This window comes from Lagenorhynchus albirostris, chromosome X, assembly GCF_949774975.1.
Source record: "Lagenorhynchus albirostris chromosome X, mLagAlb1.1, whole genome shotgun sequence".
Classification (NCBI taxonomy): domain Eukaryota; kingdom Metazoa; phylum Chordata; class Mammalia; order Artiodactyla; family Delphinidae; genus Lagenorhynchus; species Lagenorhynchus albirostris.
The window spans coordinates 121,564,724-121,583,910 of record NC_083116.1 but is presented as its reverse complement, the minus strand read 5'-3'; the positions used below and the strand labels follow the sequence as shown (position 1 = coordinate 121,583,910).

Below are 19,187 nucleotides of genomic sequence, written 5' to 3'. Positions count from 1 at the left end.
AGCTAGCTAGCAGTAGTATATTAAAGTTTCCCACACCTTGCTCACCAATGGATGTTAGGAGTACTTTTTTTATCATTTGAATAGATGATAGAGTCACACGGTTGAACATTATAAGGCACAAGGGACAAATATCTACCCTTGCCACCGAGTTCCTGCACGTGGAGGCAGCCGTGTGTCAGTTTCTTGGGTATCCGTCTAGATTTTTAGTATGTAAGGGAAGCATATTGTGTTAGTTTACTACTGCTGCCATAACATGCATACCCGGTGGTTTAAACAATAGGGATTTCTTTTCTCACAGTTCTGGAGGCTAGAGGTCCAAGATCAAGGTGTTGATAGGTTTAGTTTTTCCTGAGTCCTCTCTCCATGGCTTGCAGGGGATCTTTCCTCTGCACACACTCCACACACACACACACACACACACACACACACACACACACCCCGTCTCTCTGTGTCCAGATTTCCTCCTCTTATAAGAACACCAGTGAGACTGGATTAAGGGACCACCCTAATGGGCTCAATTGAACTCACATTAACTCCTTAAAGGGCCTGTCTCCAAATACAGTTACGTTCTGAGGGACTGGGGGCTAGGTCTGTTGATTATGAATTTTGGGTGGGGGGGGACACAATTCAGCTCATTACACGTCTGTGTGTGTGTGTGTGTAGGTATTTACAAAATGTATAATTTTGATACTTGTGTAGATTTAACTAGTACCTTAGTGGTTTTTCTAAACTTTGAAGCATCTTTTCAATAACCTCTTTTTCAGCTAAATATTCAGGGATTAGATTAGTTGGCATTCCAGAGGTCTAGAGCTGGGCAGCGAAAAAGGATCAAAGGACCGAATCCTCGTGTGTGTAGACAGGCTGACGGAAGGGAGAGTAATGGAGCTTCACAGCGTGACTTAAAGGGACCCAGTGAACAGAGGCTGACCAAACCCAGTACTGAAATGGGACGAGAGGAGGAGGAACAGGACCTGACTGACTAGCTTCCTCCTTCACAGCAAAGACAACTCGTTCACCTGACGGAGGAGCTCTTCAGACAGCAGCAGAAGGTAGCTGAAAATCTGAATCTTTTAAGAAAGTAACACGGGCTTTGCCTGGCTGGTGTTACTTACACAAAGATGAGAACTAGGGAAAAAGTGAGAGCTGGGGAGCAAAGCAGGCGACTGCGGTGGCGGCAAGAGGGGCGGAGCAGCTGCGGAGCAGGCGGGAGGGAAGGACTGCGGAGCGCGCTGTCCCGTTCAGGGCCGGGCCCCAGTGTTAGGGGCCGGCGGCTGCCGCCGTGATGACAGGTGCTTTCGTGCTGTCTGCGCATGTAAAGCCTTGGAGACAGAGTTCAGGGTTAAGAAAAAGGCAAACTACTGAACTTGGGAGGATGGACAGATGTACACTTGCCAGTCGATGTAGCAATTACAATGTGCCGCGTGGAAGATGGAAAAGTGCACGTTCCTCAGTGAATTACTGCTTTTGTGACCTTCTTCCCCCTTGGGGAAAACTCCCTAGTTGAAGTTAAAACATCCTAGATGGTCCTCATGTTAAAACCTGGCGTTTTACATTTCTATAAAACCTTGTGTAAGCTTTCACTTCAATAGCATGACCCTGTGATGCCAGTTCCATCCACAGTGCCAGCGGCTTGTGGGGCAAGGAAGCGTTAGGTAGAAAAGAGGATCTTTGTAGTCAGTGGATTCTGAGAAGTTACCACCGTGGACTGTCAACCAGGAAGTGCTGTCGTGACCATAAAGTGAAAGGACACGGGTGTAGCAGGGTGGAGGAGAGACCAAAGGTCTCTACATACATGGAGAACGTGGGCACCACCAAAGCATCCTAGGCAATGGAAGAGGACCAAACCCGATTTGTGCATTCTATTTGGATCACTTCGGGAGTGCTAACGTAGATTACAGGTTTAATACTGACTTGCGTGTGCTCAGTGGAGCCTGATGCCCTGGGTGCTACTGATGTCCCCCAGTTGGTCTTGTGTTCCAGAGCTTTAAGTGACGGTCACCTACTACCAGATCTGAGTTTTGCCGGCTCTTTTGCCGTTTTTTGTTTTGTTTTGTTTTGTTTTTTGCGGTACGCGGGCCTCCCACTGTTGGGGCCTCTCCCGTTGCGGAGCACAGGCTCCGGACGTGCAGGCCCAGTGGCCATGGCTCACGGGCCCAGCCGCTCCGCGGCATGTGGGATCTTCCCGGACCGGGGCACGAACCCATGTCCCCTGCATCGGCAGGCGGACTCTCAACCACTGCGCCACCAGGGAAGCCCTTCTTTTGCTTTTTTAATGGTCAGCGCCTGGTTTTCCCCTTGTACCAGCCCTGGTTCCATCCTTTGGGCTGTCCTATCCGTGTGCCCACAGGCTTTACCAGCACGGCCCTCCTTTGAGGTCCTACCCACTCCTACGCTCATCACTGAATCTGCCTTCATGCTCCTTCAGAGGCAGTCATACGTGGAATCTGACACTTAACTACACTGATCTACTCCCATGGGGCCTGTGTTATTCGTTCCCATTTCACCATCACAAGCCTGGTGCCAAGGCTGTTTGCAGGGCACTGCTGTTGTGTGGCTGAGCTGGGATCCAAACCATCTCCATGCTACAGCCTCCTGAAGCACCACGCCACTACTCCTCACTGGAGCATTGCCACCCTCTGCACTACATGCTCATTGAGGGCAGAGCAAACTGTATACAGTAAGTACATGTGTGGGTCTCTCCAATTAGCATGGCGGACATCACTCCTGGATTTCTAGCTGAGTATCTCTTTTCTGCTCCGGCACCTAAGTTTGAGGCGATTTGAATCCTGTAAAATGAGTTGCAATATATGTTAATATGCAGACTTTCATTAGGGGAAACAGGACTAAAATGGTAGTAGTAGTGGTGGGGTGAGTAGCACTTAAAAAATTCAATATTGGGACTCCCCTGGCAGTCCAGTGGTTAGGGCTCAGCGTTTTCACTGCCCGGGCCCGTGTTTGATCCCTGGTCAGGGAACTAAGATCCTGCAAGCCGCGCGGGGTGGCCAAAAAAAAGAAGAATTAAAAAAATCGATATTAAACTTCCATAATCTTGGACAAACATCTTTATTTAGGAAATCAAATAAATATGGTAAAAAATTATGCTAGCAACTTCACGCAAAGATACAGGACCAAACTTAGAATTACTTGCTCAGGTTATTCAGAATGGAACAAAATTCTTCAGGTGCTCACCATTAGCACAGAAAATAACGCGGTTATATTACTTGCTTTTCAATGGACATTTACTGGTTTACTGTAAGATCCCACGCTCTTACAGTACAAAAGAGAGGCCACTCCTGCCCCCTCCGGTATACAGCCTAAGTGGCCAAGATGGCCAAGAGCGCAAGTGTTAATGTGATGCAAGCTTTTCTTTGTTTACAATTCTAAAGCTGCCTTACAACTGTTTACTAGTACAGCTATCAACGGGTTCACTTAATCTTTAGTTTACTATCTGAGGGAAAGGAAACATAAGAACATAACCTGTCACTTTGGTCCTAGCCTCCCACTTGACAAACATGGATCCAGGATTCTAGGATTACAGCAGGATCACTGTTCCCAGTCTCCGACAGGGGCAGACCTGTGGCACTTGGCACTGCAAAGCTGTCTGCTCTGGCTTCTTGGCTTCTTAGTGTACATATACTACTTCTGTGTATACTACCTATACCTTTTCATAACATCTCTAGATGTATAGATGAACCCATGTATGTGCTATCAACTTCATTCCCTACTGCAGAAGCTTTTGGGTTTAAATCTGCCTCTACCAAATCTTGACCATGACATTCGGTTCAGGATTGTTACAACAAGATCAAGCTATCTGAATAAGGAAAGTCAAAAGCTTATTCTCAATTTTTAAAATAAAAATACTTCAAGCTTACTGATAAAGAGCTCTTCATAAATAACACTGTTCACAAGCAAATAACAATCTGTTGATAATCATAAGAAACTGAATATGCTATTTTTAAATATAAAAGCAATTTCATTAGGTTTAGATAAATTGAGACTACAACTAAAATTTTTCCATGCTGTTTAATCAAGTTACTTACAATGTACACATTCCTGAGTACACCCCATTGTAGTGACACTGTTTACTTCTGAATTTTTTGCATTCAGCTTAAAAGGTGTTTCTTCCCAAGAAACTGAACTTTTCTGTCAAATGCGCTTGATCGAATAGGAGAATTGGGTTCATAAAATGGATTCATTGCAAACTAGAAGAGAAGAAAGTATTAAGGTGAGCTTGTCAAAGTAAAAAGGCTGACATCATTAAGTCTCTAAAAGGAAAATCTTTTAAAGTTTTAAATTAAGTCATTAAAGACATTCAAAGCAAAAGTCTGAAGACCACATTTTTAAGTTTTAATGAAGATGTTCCACTGTTAAATATTAACAGCCCCTTAAGGAAATTTCTGTCTTGGTGTTTAAGGGAAGTACCTGTGGCAAAACCCATGGTGGCACGTATGGTAAGTGCTGCCTGTGTGAGCAAAACCAACTCCCGGGATCCACCGTGTGTGTGAAATACAACTAGATTCAACGTTCATTATCAAGATGTGGATTCATCCGGTAGGCCCTTTGGCTATATGAAACACACTAAAAATCTGATATGCTCAGAGTGGAGGAAAAGTTATACCACACTGCTTTTAAAAGTTACTCTTGTGCGGTAGTTTTTAACAATCAGGTTTTTACTACTCTCCTTTAACACAAGGTAAGCGATCAGTTTCTCAGATAATGTAATGAGTATATCATAATATGTGTGAGGGAAAATTAGTACTGGATGGAATCACAAATGAGGAAAGGAGTTACCAACTTTTACACCTTAATCACTTGATGTTGTCCATCTTGATAAGATGGCTAAATATTCTTATTTGCTACTTCTGACTAGGAATATTGATTGTTAACTGTGCTGATATGCAAAAAATCTTGTCCAAATAGAGAATGTTTAAATTATTAAGAATATACTGTCAGCACTGCAGTTTAACCACTCATATCTTATTACTATTTCATTTTTTCCAAATGAGTATCAAGAAACGCGTGTGGCCCCTTTCTCCTTGAGTGACTTTGATAATACATGAATCACTTCCTGTTTATGATCTACATTCATTGCACTGTAACTTACTTGTTAAGTAGATGGAAAACATTTTACATTAAAATTATGAAGCAACTTCCCTTATACAGACTGCTTCTGTCTCTCGCTTTAGGGTTCCCTCATAAAATCAACTATATGCACCAAAAGGGGGAGAATGAAACCGATTTAAAAATAACTACGAGTTGTTGTCCTGCATACGTGTTAAGCTGGTGGTAAAGACCTGCCTGGTGAGGGAGCTGTCGGAATGGTCCTGCTGGAGGAGAGCTCTGCTGAGAGGAGAGCTGTGCGGTCTAAGGGGGCTGCCTCAACAGGCCAGTGTCCTGCCAAAGTTGGAATCTCTTTTATAACCAGAGTTTACAAGGTACAGAACATACCATACCTTTATATATAAATCATAGACATCAGTAAAGAAGTTCTTTATCCCATCTTCTTGCCTGATGTCATGCAGCATAATAAATCTCATATGTGAAATAATTAAGGTATAATCTTTAGAAATGAAAACTGAAAAGCGATCAGTCACAATATTCTTCAAATGAGTCACATGCAGTGTATTTTGCGATGGAAAAGGTGAATCCATAAACTGGGTTCAAAGTTAGGTTAGTTTTATCTTGAAGAGAACATAATCTTTTTAAGTTAGAAAGTAACTACAAAATAAAATCCCCATTGATATGGTTCAGATAAACCTTAACTTTATATATGAGACTTGGTTTTAAAATTATCTGTTAAACAAAAGGTGAGTGTTTTTTCCCCCTAAAAAAAATAAAAGCCCCGTAAGTGGCAATGTTTACCTAATATTTTGCAGTCCACAGACTCAGAACCTGGCATCTAGGTCCCATGTTGGTCTAGTCTGTTACCCCAACCCTGTGTTAGAGCTCTTTATTAAACAGGTAAGGATATGACCCGCAGTGACGAATGCTGAAACAAACCACTCATTGAACTTGTCCACCGTCTTCAAGTACATGTTGTTTGACAGCCACATGTTCTCATCTACGAGGTCGAGAGCCGCATGAGCTATGAACTGGTTCAGATGGCGGTGATCGTCCTAGGTGGCAGCGAGCAACACCAGATTAACATTTCCTTACAGTGCCAAGACAGCCAGACTTCACTCTGCAAACGCTAGACACAGCTCTCTGGGGTGCGGGGGGAAGCTTTCTGCTTTTACTTCGATTATTGTCATGAGACAGAGGTCTTCAGTGCTTTCACATTATTTTCTATTTTCTAATCTGGTATCGAAAACTCAATAAATAGAAACAGCCAATTAGTAATTGAAATGTTTCCAAGAAACTATATTTTTAAAATTTTGCAAGAAGGAAGTTACCAAGTTCTGTAACCATTTAAGCATGTGAAAAAAGGATATACTACATTAAAAGAAAAAAGTAGATCCTGCTTTTTTGTTTGTTTTTCTCCCCCTCCCCATTCCTCCCCTCCCCTCAGCTCAGATCCTGCTTTCAAGAAGCTCGCATCTTTTTAGAGGAGGAAGACAGGAAAAAAACAAGGTAGGCTGGGGCTAAACAGGTGGTGAGTACAGGCCTCGGGTGGGGCTGGGGGTAGGAGACGGGGCTTCGTGTGCGGTGACACCCGGTGAGCAGTGGAGACAGCCTGGCACAGGCCGTCTTGAGGTACAGGGAGCTCACATGGCAGGGCACCCGGGAGTGGCAGGCGGCCAGGCTCAGCCCCAGCTGCGTACAGTCCCTTGTGCCGACAGCGCCAGGTGGTCCTGTCAAAGCCGCGGGTGTCCTTTTCATGGACTGTAAAGGCCTAACTGAAGAAGGAGGGGCTGTCCCAGCAAAATGTGCAGAAGGAATTCATAACCTGGAATGCAGTCTCACTCCTGTGGAATTCTTACTTTCAAAATGCATTTTTCAAAGAACACCTCTGTTACAGGTTGAATTTGTGCCCCCTCCCCCAATCCCTATGTTGCAGTCCTAACCCTCGGTACCTTAGAATGTGGCCGTATTTGGAAAGAGGGTCATTGCAGATGTAATTAGTTACCATGAGGTCATGCTACGGTTGAATGGGTCCCTAATACAATGACTGATGTATTTATAAAAGGGGGGGATCTGGAGACAGTCGCACACCCAGGGAGATTGGCATGTGAGGACTGCAGTTCTCCTGCCACAAGCCGAGAACTGCCGGAAGCTGGGAGAAAGGCCTGGAACAGACCTTCCCTAGCGCCTTTGGACGGGCATGGCCCTGCTGACAGCTTGATCTCAGACTCAGGCCTCCCCAACTGAGACAAGACGTTTCTGTTCTAAGGCACACCGTTTCTGGTACTCTGTGACACCGGCCCTGGGAAACGAACATAAATAACTTCCTTGCTGAGGAGGCTGTTCCCGTGACTGGACGGCCATGTTGCCCTGGAATCCCTCACGTAGGTAAAGCATGTTTATACTTCACTCACGGCACCGTGACGAAGCTAATTTAATCCTCAGGGAAATGGATGTGTTTTGTCTGGCTCACAGTAGTGTCTTCCTTTACACTGATGATCAATCTTGAGACATTAGAAGAAAACTGTAGAAATGGTTTACGAAGGTAAGCGGTAGCAGGAGAAAGATCAAGTCACGTGACGCTAGTTTTACACGCACTGTTTTGCCTACCGCGAGGCCGCTGGAGTGAGAGAAACTGCCAGTAGCCGTATACCTAGGCTGCAGGGATGCCTCACATCCAAGTTTTAACGAGCAATGTGCTCATGTGAATGTGGGAAAATAATGTAGCAACACCTGCTAGGATAATACCTTGGATTTCTATCATACTTAGTGGCAAGATCTGAATAGTTGAAAAGCGTCTTGCACTGGACATTACACGTCACAACTAATTTCAAACATCAGTTCCTGTCTTAAGGGACTTTCAAGCCTATTTTTGGAGGTTGGGAGAAACATAGCATAACCTGTCGGCAATTTATTTGGAATGTGCACTTGTACAGGGAGATGGAAGGCACCAGCTATGCTCATCCCAAGACTCTATGGCTCTGTTTACTCTCAGTGGCAACATGTTCCTGAAGCTTGTTTTTCGGGAACCACTCTTGACAGCAAGAAGGTTGGGTGGCGTCACGGGAGAGGAGAGCACGAGGGCACCACGCGGCCAGTGGGTGCCACGTGGGGGTCGCCGAAAAAGGCCGCCGTCTCAGGGGCAGTAGAAGGACGTGTAAGTCGGGGTCTCTTTTAACCCTCCCGGGGTAGTGGATCTAGCACGTATGTCCTGCTGAAAAAGGTGATTCACGGGGACAGAAGGGACTTCCCTGGCATTTCAGGGCAGCACCACCTGCTCCTGCAGAGCCACTGCAGGTGAGCTATGTTTCTATGTGCTCAAGGAGCCACCTTCACAGGAGGTGAAAGAGGGAACTGATGACCAGGGAGAGGAGACCCAGGGCATCTGCTAGTGCGTGCTATGTGTGTGCTGAATTAGAGCACGAACAAACAATTCAGAGGATGCTCCTGGCTGGCTTCTATCAACCTGTGGGACTGCAGAGCAAGCCTCATTTGTGCTGGGTTTGTAGTTACCTCATCTGTCCAGATCTCTTGCAGTTCTAAAATCACATCACACCATTATCGTTACAACAACAGAACAATTGTTATGGAATTTGTTAAGGTTCCATACGCACTTTGGATTCTGCTTTTCCAGCTGGCAAAAACTCCATTTCAAAAACTGGATTATCATGGTGACCAACAATGACAAAGTAGAAGCTTCCAGACATTGTCTTCAATATATAGCTCCTAGTTAAATGAAAATAACACATATTTTTAGTACTCAATACTGAAAACCAAAAACCAGGAACTGGTTTTTGCCGAACTGCATTTTTTTTTTTTAACTTAAACCTGAATTGCAGAGGAGGTGGCCCCTAAGCTCGGCATGCTTTCCAGTATGCCACCGTAGATACATGGCTTTTGGATGATACAAATTCTTTATCTGTGATATGTCCTGGAGAATCCACTACTACATTTTCATAGGGAAACTGGAAGACCTCTAATATGAAATCATAAGAACAACATTCTCATGATCTGAAAGTGTGGAACATTTAGGGTAAGCTGGCTTAAACTTGGACTAGATCAGTCAGCATTGGCACTAACACCTGGGTGCTGATGAGGAAATAACTGACTTGCCTTAGAAATTTTCAGGAAGGATGCTTCCAAAGAAGCTAAGAACCACTCTAGCGCGTGTCCTTTACAGAAAGGAGAGCTCCTAGAGCGGTCAGCTACAGACTGTGTGGTACTTGTATTCCTACCTGAAGGGTCTATGCTATGAATGTAACTCTGCACATAAAAGAGCCTGTTATATGCCTCTTCAAACACCATTTATGAGAGAGGAAGAAACAGTTTTGTACTCTAGAAGAGATGGAAGAAGTCATAATCCAAAAGGAAGACATTCTGAGTCATTAAGAGGTCTTGGAACAAGGATTAATAAGTTTGCTACAGGAATAAAACAGAGAAAGGGGGGGTGGGGGAGAAATCAGTGATTCTGGGGCATTTAGCACAATCGAAATCTGGATGGATGGACGGACAGATGGGCGGATGCATTTATGTATGCATTTTTCATACAAGATCTTTGGAATCAGACCAAGCTAGGTTCACGTCTAGCTCTAGCGACATGAGCGCAGGCACGTGGAGACGTGGGGCCTAGGAAGGCCCCCTCATGGGGCGGGGATCTGCTTCACTGGGAGCGTACAGTAAGGTGTGTCCGAACCCAGGGCCCATCGAGCCTCACTGGGACTTCCATGCGACGACATCCGAAGACTTCGGAAATGTATTTCCTGGTGAGTACAACATTTTGTAGAGGAAATCACGGCACGGCTGGCCCCTTTCACTCTGGAATTGGAAGGCCGTGACTGGAAGAAAAGGAAGATAGGAGACCCGTGGCATGATGAAGTGAGTCAGATTTAAAAGGTTATTTGGGGCAGCGGTTGGCACACTACGGCCTGCAGGCCCTATCTGGCCTGGTCCGTCCTCTTACTACCGTCTAAGGCTGCTCTTGCCCTACAATGGCAGCATGGGGTGGTCGCCACAGAAACCATCTGGCCCTTTACAGAAAGAGGGGAAAGATGAGAAAAAGACCCAAACAGTAAAACTGGACAACAAAGACGGGCAGGAATGATACAAAAACTCTGCAAAACTAGAAGAATTGGCAGTAATTCTCAAGCACAAGTGAGGGGAAGAGGGATGGGAGCCTGAAATTTTAACCAAGTAAACAATGACATCATTCATTCTTGCCGGAATAGGTTTCATAGCTGGAGTTTGCCAAGGGAAGGGCTTACTTTCTTCAGCACAAACATTTAAGCAGCAGCAGGGGAAAAAAAATACTGTAAGGAAGATGCTTCTCCCCCTGCACACATTTAGAAGCAGCAAGAGACAATGTATGTATAAGGAAGATTACCCTCCTCCCCGCCTTCCCCCAAACCCACTCAACCCTATACGGAGACCTGGGTCTGGGAGACAAGCACATCCTAAGAACAGCGTGAGGATAAACAGAAAGGCAACTGCAGGAAATACCGCATAAACGGTCGATCACAAACTGCTCAGCTACGCAGAACCAGAGCTGCCAATCGTGTGATTTCACACACAGCTGAAGAAGGTATGCAGCTCTCGATTCCATTCTGACAAGGAAAAGCTGAAAGGTGTAGTGGAAGAAAAGGAAGCCGCAGGAGAACATAACCGTTTTGTCTCAGGAAGGGAATGTCCACAGTCATTTAATACTTGGGGCTTCTCTGCCTAGGTAGTGAGCAGAGGTGAGACACGCTCTAGAATTCCGTGCTGTCTGATAAGGGAACTTTCCGCGAGGATGGAGATGATCTACACCTGCTCAATTTTTCCATCACCTAAAATAGGGGCCCTTCAAGTGTCTCCAAGGGCTTGAGGTTATGGAGGCAGTCACACAGAGCTTGGCAATGGATTAAACTGGGGAGCTGCGGGACGAATCTAGCATGTTTCCAAAATGTCTGGCTGAGGTGATCAAGCAGAATATCAAGATGATGAACCTATTCACTGAGAACAGAAATAAGAAAGAGAGGAAAGAGGGATGGAAATGAACAGGTCAGTTTTGAACGTGTGGTGGTAGCCAGAATAGCTCCCCCGAGCCCCACCAAGATGTCCACATCCTAATCTCGGAAACCTGTGAATGTTAACGTATTCAATACATGGCAAAGGGCATTAAGGCTGCAGATGGAACTAAGGCTGCTCATCAGCTGATCTTCAGATAGGGCGAGAATCCTGGGCTACTCAGGTGGGCCCAATGTAATTACAAGGGCCTTTAAAAGTGGAAGAGGGCAGGCCCAGAGCATAGTCAGGGGGAAGCGTGGCTGTGGAAGGATCGCCACGGAGCTACAACATTGCTGGCTTTGAAGATGGAGGAGGGCGTCATGCGCCGAGGAATGCGGGCAGCCTCTAGAAGCTGGAAAGGACAAAGAAACAGATTCTTTTTTTTTTTTTTGCGGTACGCGGGCCTCTCACTGTTGTGGCCTCTCCCGTTGCGGAGCACAGGCTCTGGATGCGCAGGCTCAGCGGTCATGGCTCACGGGCCCAGCCGCTCCGCGGCATGTGGGATCCTCCCGGACCGGGGCACGAGCCCACGCCCCCTGCATCGGCAGGAAGACTCTCAACCACTGCGCCACCAGGGAAGCCCAAGAAACAGATTCTTCCCGAGAGCCTCCAGAGGGGATTTCAGCCCAGTGAGACCCATGTTGGACGTGTATGCTACAGAACTGTAAGATGGTAAATTTGTGTCGTTTTAAGCCAGTAAATCTGTAGTAATGTGTTATGGGCACAGTAGGAAACTAACATGTCAAAGTGAAAAAACCTGCAGGTATAAGAAAAAAGGAAATACTCCCGTAAGTGTCAGCAATAAAGGTAGAAGGTGCATTCTATAGAGACTGGGGACAAAATGAGTTTATTTTCCATGGGACGCGGGTTTCAGAGCCCTATGGCAAGCGGGGGGGAGGGCGGGCCATGGTGCATCGAGGTGAAGCCCCTGGGAGCAGTAGGGGGATGAGAGTATGGAAGAGAACAGCGGCTGGGGCTGGGTTTTTCCAGCCAAGTATCCCCTACAGCTAACACAGCCCTTCCGCCCCCCTTGCCGAAAGGACCTGCGAGGAGGGGGCCGTCGTTTGGGCAGAGTGTGTGTGGGGCGCGAGGGACGGTGCTGGAATATAGGAGAGGGAATGCAGGAAAGAGAGGCGTTGTGGGGATTAACTCTCCTCAACAAGGACGAGAACCTTCTGAAAGTTCCAGTGCTGAGGCCCTCGGGGCCTGACTGATGAATGCTGTGTCTGGGTTGATGAACAGCACGTTTGTGAGAAGTTGCCATAGTTGTTAAAGTACCAATGAAGAAATCCTCCCTTATAAGGGCAGGACTTGTTGGCTGAAGGGAGGGGAGCCAGGACTCCCATTTGTGGTGAAAACAGCTGTCTGTGGTGGCTAGAGTGTCTTGAGCTGCTTTTGAGAGAGGTAACTAAAGAAATGCACAAGGAGCTCTGGATTTCCCTGAAAAGACCGTGTACAGGATGTAAGAAGGAGGGCACTAACTAGTAATGAACATAAAAATGGGACCAGAAACCTGTGAGGCTAGCATCAGAAGGGCAAAAGCCCAAAACAAGCTGAAATGTGTGGAAGGCTTTCAGGCTACCACAGGGAAAAGCAAGGGAGAAAGGTCAATTAGTTGAGGCACCTGGTACATAAATAACACGGGACACAGGTGTGCTGAACTTGGGTTTTCTCAAAGAATGATTTTCACACGGCAAGTGTGGAAGCAGTTAGGTTAGGCAGGCTGTGAACCCCAAGACATATGTTAAAGAAACAGTTGGGTTGACAGCTGACGGTGTAACTACTGGTCAGTGACGTTTGAGAAATCACAGGAACAGAAAAGAGCCAGTAACTGTCATTCCAACTCTGAGAAACAAAGAGGCTTGCCTCCTGGTCTGAGTACTTCCGAAGAGATTAAAACACCAGCAGAAATAGGTATTAAATGCCTGTCGTCAGTCAGACACCATGCTGGGGGCTTTTATGACAAACTAAGTCATTTAATGTGAATCCCTAGACAAAAAGAGTGGGTTACGACTCACTCGTTCTAGGAGAACAAGTTATGTCAGACCTACACTCGCTGTTGAGGAAGGGAAATACGGAGACGGTGAGTCACTTTCTGAAGTCCTGTAGTTATCTACCTAAGAGACCTGTAGCCTGGATGACAGCCTGTGGTACCCCCAGAGCCACAGCAGTGCCGGGGCCCGGGAAGTGCTCGTTCTCTGCTGAAGGAGGGACGGTGCAGGGCTGACTGGAATGTCAAAGTGCTCCACGTCAGTCGACAGCATGGGGTCTCTAGGGAGCCTTTGAGGTTGACCTTAACCTAGTCCAGCCCAAGGTTTGCATCAGTAACTGAGATGAAGCCAATTTACCACACCCAAAGATAACAAGTTAAGGGCACCTAATTTATTAGAAGGCTAAAGTTAGGATTCCAAAGATGTCCACGGCTAGGAGAAATAGGTGACATGAACAGGATGGAATCTAAAAGGATTTGAAATCAAGTCCTGTACTTGGGCTTAAATCAACCGCACGACAATAGGATGCGGGAAACCTAGTATAAGAGCAGCTAGCTCATCTATGAGAACCGGTTTTCATTTATTGCCAGCTAAATCGGAGGTGGCAATCTGATACAGTGGCCGAAAAAGCGAATGCAATTCTAGGCTGCATTAAGAGAAGATGATATCCTCATCACTAATAATACCATCTCTGCGGGACATGCTCAGTTCTGGGAATCACATTTTAAAATCATTAACTCTGAACTGTGTGTGATGGGAGGAGGGAGGCATCTAGGCTAGGGAATGCTCTGAAAACAAGACAAAAGCTACTGAAGGAACTGAGGATGTTTAAACCGGGGGCGGGGGGAGACGTTTTTTGCGGGGACAGTGGGCTATGGTGCAGTCTTTAAATACGATGCTGTCTAATGGGAAGGGATTTGACTAGGGATGGCAAATGGGTTTTTTCCCATGAGCCCATTCTAATCAACTAGCAGTGAAGGCCAGGAACTGGTGCTGAGAAAGATTCTGAGACTAACGGTGGTCCGGGGGAAAGACTGCTGTGATCAGTTACCCGCATCTGCTACGGGTTTGGGAGAGGGCAGTGCCTATGGGAGCGCCAAGTATTTGCTAGCTCTGAACTAGACAGACTTATTCCAAACTGTTACAGAGGCCAAGCCTAGGGCTGCTCCTTTGAGGTTACATGGAAAGACATTTGGGTCAATATAATTGAGAACTTTGTAATAATTAAAGAACTATCAGACTGCCTTGTGAAGTGACACACCACCCCCGGACCCCGATCACTAGAAGTGTGATAAGGGGAGGCTGGAAGACCACTAGTAGCGCCAGAGTGGGAGGATGAACCCAATGAACTTAGAAGGCCCCTCCGAGACAACTCATGGATGCCAGTTCCAAAACCACCCATTTTTACAGCAAACCTCTTTACAGCCTCTATAGGGAAACTTCTGGAAAACTTCCCTATGCTCCCAACAGCAGTGGCTTCACTAGTTCGACAGACCTGGAGCTGGAAGACTAACCTAGTGTGGCACAAGACATGTCCACTGCAATAAGCAGGATGAATACTGTTGATCTCTAATAGGGTATTTTTCCTATTAATATTAAAAGCAATTCCTCTACCTCACCATAAGTGAGGTTATGCTGGCTTTTGGACATTTAATCTAAATCTATTCAATTGGGCACCAAAGGTTGGGGGTAAGAGGGTCTTCGGGCACAGATGTTTCTATTTAACAGTACTTGCAACATATTAACATTGTCTTAGAACATTTTTCATCATCTCACTATTTGCTCAAAAGCCTTAATGTTTCTCATCTACAGGGATCAAGTACCAGTATCAAAAATGTATCCCATGTTGCTCTGTAGAGCTTTTCTCAGCCTCATTGCTCTACCTTGGCTACAGTGGACTGGTATACTTTTTTTCTCCCCAACTGATCGTGTCCACTCCAGATCTATTTCTCTCTCCATGCCTGGAATACTCTCCCTGATTCCATGTGTAAACCTCACCCGTCTTTCAAAGCCCACCCAAATTCCTCCTTCTCCAAGTATTTCCGAACACCAACCTACACGCTCTCTACCTCTTATGGAAGCCCTGTCACTCTTAATGCCTCTTAAATTCTCTAAGTCTTTCACCGCCAGGGGTGAAAATTCATGGTACTCATCAGTGCTGTTCACAAAACCATCACTGGCCCAATTTTGTCCTCATGGGGCTTAGATACCTTATACCCACAGCATGGGACTCTGGAGCCAGGCCAGATGCCTCACTGCTCTTGAAAGGGTCCTGATTTTTTTTATTAACTTTTCAGAGATGTGCCCACTCATGTCCATCTCCAACCACTTTTTCTAAAATCTTTACCCAGTCTACAATGCATCTTAGCTCTTAGTCAATTCTCTGGCTGTAATGTTTTCATTATTGCTTCTCGAGAGACTGGTTCCTTTCCTTTCTAATTAGATTTAAGTATATGGGGGACCCGGCTCACCTATCTTCACAGCACGTACAACGATGGGTACTCAAAGTTTACCTCACTGGTTTTCAACCACGGGTAATTTTGCCTCCCAGAGTACACATGGCAGTTTACGGAGACATTCACGGTTCTCAGAACCGGGGGCAGGGGAGAGCAGGTGCCACTGGCATCTATTGGGTAGAAACCAGGGATGCTTGCTCAACATCCTGCAGTACACAGGACAGCCCCACAACGGAGCATTTTCCGGCTCCAAACGGCAATAATGCCGCGGTCAAAAACCCGGGGTGAGCTGAATGACCCAGTGAAAGGTACAAGAAGCAAAGCCCCCGAGCAGGTGGACGTTTGCAGGTTGAATCGCGCTGTGGACTGGCCCGGTGGGTTGTGAAGAGCTCAGCCGGCCCCGGGGCAGAGGGGAGAGACAGGGCCAACACTCGCATCCCGTGGGGCCGCGGACATCCCCCAGAGTCCCGGAGCGCCAGCCCCCCACTCGCTCCATTCCCTACCTGCGGCGAGACGCCGGGAACGGAAACGCCCAGTCAGTTCCCGCGGCCGAGACCCGCGTTCCGCAGCTTCCGTAGGGACTCCTCAAGCAGCCCTCGCGAGACTCTGCCGTTGCGCTCTCGCGATAGTGGGCAGAGCTTCCAGTCGCAGCGCGGCGGCGCAGCTCCGGGCTTGCGCTGTAATGCTCCAGAGTAGGGCGGCTGGGCTCGGAGGACCTCGGGGAGGGGTGGACTCAGGTCAGAGCGGTTCGAACTCCGGCTAGTGCCGCGCCTTCTCTGGCTTTCTGTCTCCTGTCTCAGCCTTCCAGGCGCCAGTGAGAGTTCCGCGTGGGCCACAACCACGCCCACCTGTCAGAACCGCGGAGAAAGGAAGTGCGTGTCTCTGCCTGAGTTCTTAGTTCGGAGTTCTGCTTGTTCCTCCCGTTTTTCTGGAACAGCGGCAGGGCTCTCCGGCCAGGGATTCCCTTAGGCCTGGGCTTGCACCCCGGTCTCGGGGTCCAACTCCGGGCACAGTGGGGAGGGCTCGGGAGGAAGCTGACACCTGATATCTCAGGTAGATACATCTGCCCCCTCCTCGGGGCGGGCGGAAGTGAATCCTTCGTTTCCGTTAAACCGCCTTTGGCTTCCTTGGAGGCCACCGATCCGTCTTCAGAAATTCACGTCCCTCTGCCCGCCAGCTAACCCGTAACCGCTTTATCTTCTAGTCCACCATGCTCCCCAAATCTGACGTGTTGAGTCAAGATGAACTGCGCAAAAAGCTGTACCAGAGGTTTAAGGATCGTGGTATACTGGACTCACTGAAGGTATCACTTTTAGGCATATCTCTTACATAAATTTTACAAGGGTAACCTGTAACAGGTAGTCCACATGTAAAGACATCCATGTCTTGGGTTTTAAAAATAGCATGATACACAGATTGTATTGGTGAATTACACTGCTCTGTTCCTGTGTAACTGTTAAATCGTAAAACAAACACATTTTAGTAAGGTTAGTAAGTGGTTTTGTAATACTCATATTTGAACAGAGGATATTGTCACCATATAGAAAACATTAAGGGACTGCTTACTGTAGAAAAGTTGGGGGAATGAGGAATTTCTTCTTTAAAAAATATTGAAATGTATAAATACTTGAGCAGCAAATATTTCTTAGTACACTTTCATGTATGAATTAACAGCAAGGAGTAGGATTAGCTGAAATGTGTTTTCATTACTGTATACATTTCAAAAGACCATTTTACACTTAAAATGGGAAGATTAAGGACTTTTCTTCTTGTCTCCTCCATTGTTTTTGTAACTTAAAAATACTTCAGACTCATCCGAAAAATACTTCAGACTCATCTGAAATATAGAAAAGCATACAAGAGAAGTCATCTCTAATACAAGTACTAATTGGCATAATGTTGTGTGTATTTGTGTATCCTCTTTAGTATTATATGGTGAGCATTTTCCTGTGTCCTTAAATGTGTCTTGAAATCCTCATTTTCATTGGCACCAGGCTCATCTTTGGATCTTTGGACATATGGGTAATTTATGCAGCATTCCCCTGTTATTGAACATTTAGGTTATACCCAGGTTTACACATTCCGTCAATTGCATCTCTCACTTTTTGCCTAGGATAGATGAAGTGGTATTAATGAATCAAAGGGCGTGAACATTTGTAAGGTTCTTGGTGTACACGTCTTGTTTTAGAAAGGTTGTAATACAACTGACCCTTGAACAACACGGGTTTGAACTGCTCAGGTCCACTTATTTGTGGACTTTTTTCAATAAATACCTAGTATAATACTACACTGTCTGTGGTTGGTTGAATCTGCTGATGCAAAACTGGCGATATGGAGGGGGCTCCTAACCCCCGGTGGTTTGAGGGTCAACTTCAGTTTATATTCCACCAGCAGTTTGAGAATGCACGTCTCTCTCCAGTAGTATGATCATGACATGTTTTAAACCAATCTAAGACTGAGAAACTCTATTTTAACATTCTTTCTTTTATCAGTGAGGTTGCATATATTTTCTGGCCATTTGTATGCTTTCCATGGATTGGTGCTTCATGTTCCCCTTGCCCGTTTTTTTCCCCTAGGGTGCTAGTGTTTTCTTATTGATACGAGTCCTTTTAATGGAAACTTAATCTTTTTTTCCATTTTTGTGACAATACTATCTGTCTTCAATTTTAATTTGGCTCTAAAAATACTGAAGTTACATTTTTATGTGGTCAGGTCTATTGTTTACTTTTTTTGTGCTGATTATTCTCAGTCATTTTCCACTGGTAATGAATATTCACTTTTTTTAAGTTTTTAAAAAGGCTGTTTTTTTTTTTTTTTTTACAGTTAATTCCTTAACCCACCTGAAATTAGTTGTACATCACGCATTAGTCCACTTTCTTAGGCGGAATGGTTCTTGCCTCTGGGCATGGTGTTTGTTCTCTTACTGTCCTTTGGGTTTGGTTTGGTAGGGTTTTACTTCATGTCTATAGTCCAGTTGATAATGACCTATCATTATCCATTTGGAGCTATTCTTGTTAGGCTTTGGTATCAGGATTATTGCTAGCCTTGTTCATTTTACAGCTGCAGCCTATCCTAAGGAGAAATACTGTTTCTTGTTTGCAGCTGGCCATTCCGTTTGTTATTCTAGCGTGATCAATGGCAGGGGGGATTTTGGCAGGGGAGATTTTTACTTTCTCAGTCTGAACTAATTTACTTTCTCAGTTTAATGACCTGAGTGAGTTCTAATTTTTACAGTTGAAGTTTTGAGTGGCCTAATTCACTTTCTCTTTGGGTGTTTGGAAAGAATTTGTATTTATGATTAAGTACAGAGTCATATGGGTATCTGGTAAATGAAGTTTATGAAAAATCTTCTTTTTCCTTATTTTGAGTCTACTCTGTCAATTGCTGAGAGATGTGCTGAGGGTTCTGGGTCCTTAAGTCTTGTCTCTCCTACTTCCCCTTCCCCCACAATAATTGGCCTTCTTTCTTTCTTTCTCTTTTTCTTTTTTTTTTGAGCAGAGAAAGGTTTATTGCAGGGCCAAGCAAGGAAAACAGGTGGCTCATGCTCAAACCCGAACTCCCCTATGGTTTTTTGGGGAGAGGTTTTCATAGGCACAATTTGGGGTGAGGGCTCTGTCCTTATTTCTGTCTTAGGGAC

At 45.7% G+C, this 19,187-nt stretch overlaps 2 protein-coding genes across 6 annotated transcripts in view; one reads left to right on the top strand and one right to left on the bottom strand.

Annotated features, from left to right (window-relative positions):
• Window positions 1-4,004: 4,004 nt before the first annotated feature.
• TRAPPC2 (trafficking protein particle complex subunit 2) lies at window positions 4,005-16,212 on the bottom strand. Its single transcript, XM_060137853.1, has 5 exons — window positions 16,054-16,212; window positions 8,676-8,787; window positions 5,973-6,116; window positions 5,454-5,540; window positions 4,005-4,202 (listed from the first exon to the last, which is right to left on the bottom strand). Exons 2-5 carry the CDS (start codon window positions 8,766-8,768, stop codon window positions 4,104-4,106), a joined length of 423 nt encoding a protein of 140 aa, XP_059993836.1. The 5' UTR covers window positions 8,769-8,787; window positions 16,054-16,212; the 3' UTR covers window positions 4,005-4,103.
• A 6-nt stretch (window positions 16,213-16,218) lies between these two features.
• The window catches only part of OFD1 (OFD1 centriole and centriolar satellite protein), a 63,679-nt gene continuing 60,710 nt past the window's right edge, over window positions 16,219-19,187 (top strand). Inside the window, exons 1-2 of one of the 5 annotated variants that reach the window (XM_060137850.1) lie at window positions 16,219-16,287; window positions 16,755-16,853. In XM_060137850.1, the coding sequence (XP_059993833.1) occupies window positions 16,761-16,853 (93 nt within the window). In that variant the 5' untranslated portion in view covers window positions 16,219-16,287; window positions 16,755-16,760. Of the gene's footprint in view, window positions 16,423-16,497; window positions 16,604-16,754; window positions 16,854-19,187 lie in introns of those variants that run through there. The other 4 variants (XM_060137851.1, XM_060137848.1, XM_060137852.1 and 1 more) reach the window with 4 other exon arrangements.

Excerpts from the sequence above, each read along its gene's own strand:
- TRAPPC2 (XM_060137853.1), bottom strand. The coding sequence starts at position 8,768 with ATGTCTGGAAGCTTCTACTTTGTCATTGTTGGTCACCATGATAATCCA. Across the intron at positions 5,541-5,972 it reads CAGCATTCGTCACTGCGGGT|CATATGAGATTTATTATGCT; the intron begins CATATCCTTACC and ends TTAATTATTTCA. Across the intron at positions 4,203-5,453 it reads TCTATGATTTATATATAAAG|TTTGCAATGAATCCATTTTA; the intron begins GTATGGTATGTT and ends CTTCTCTTCTAG.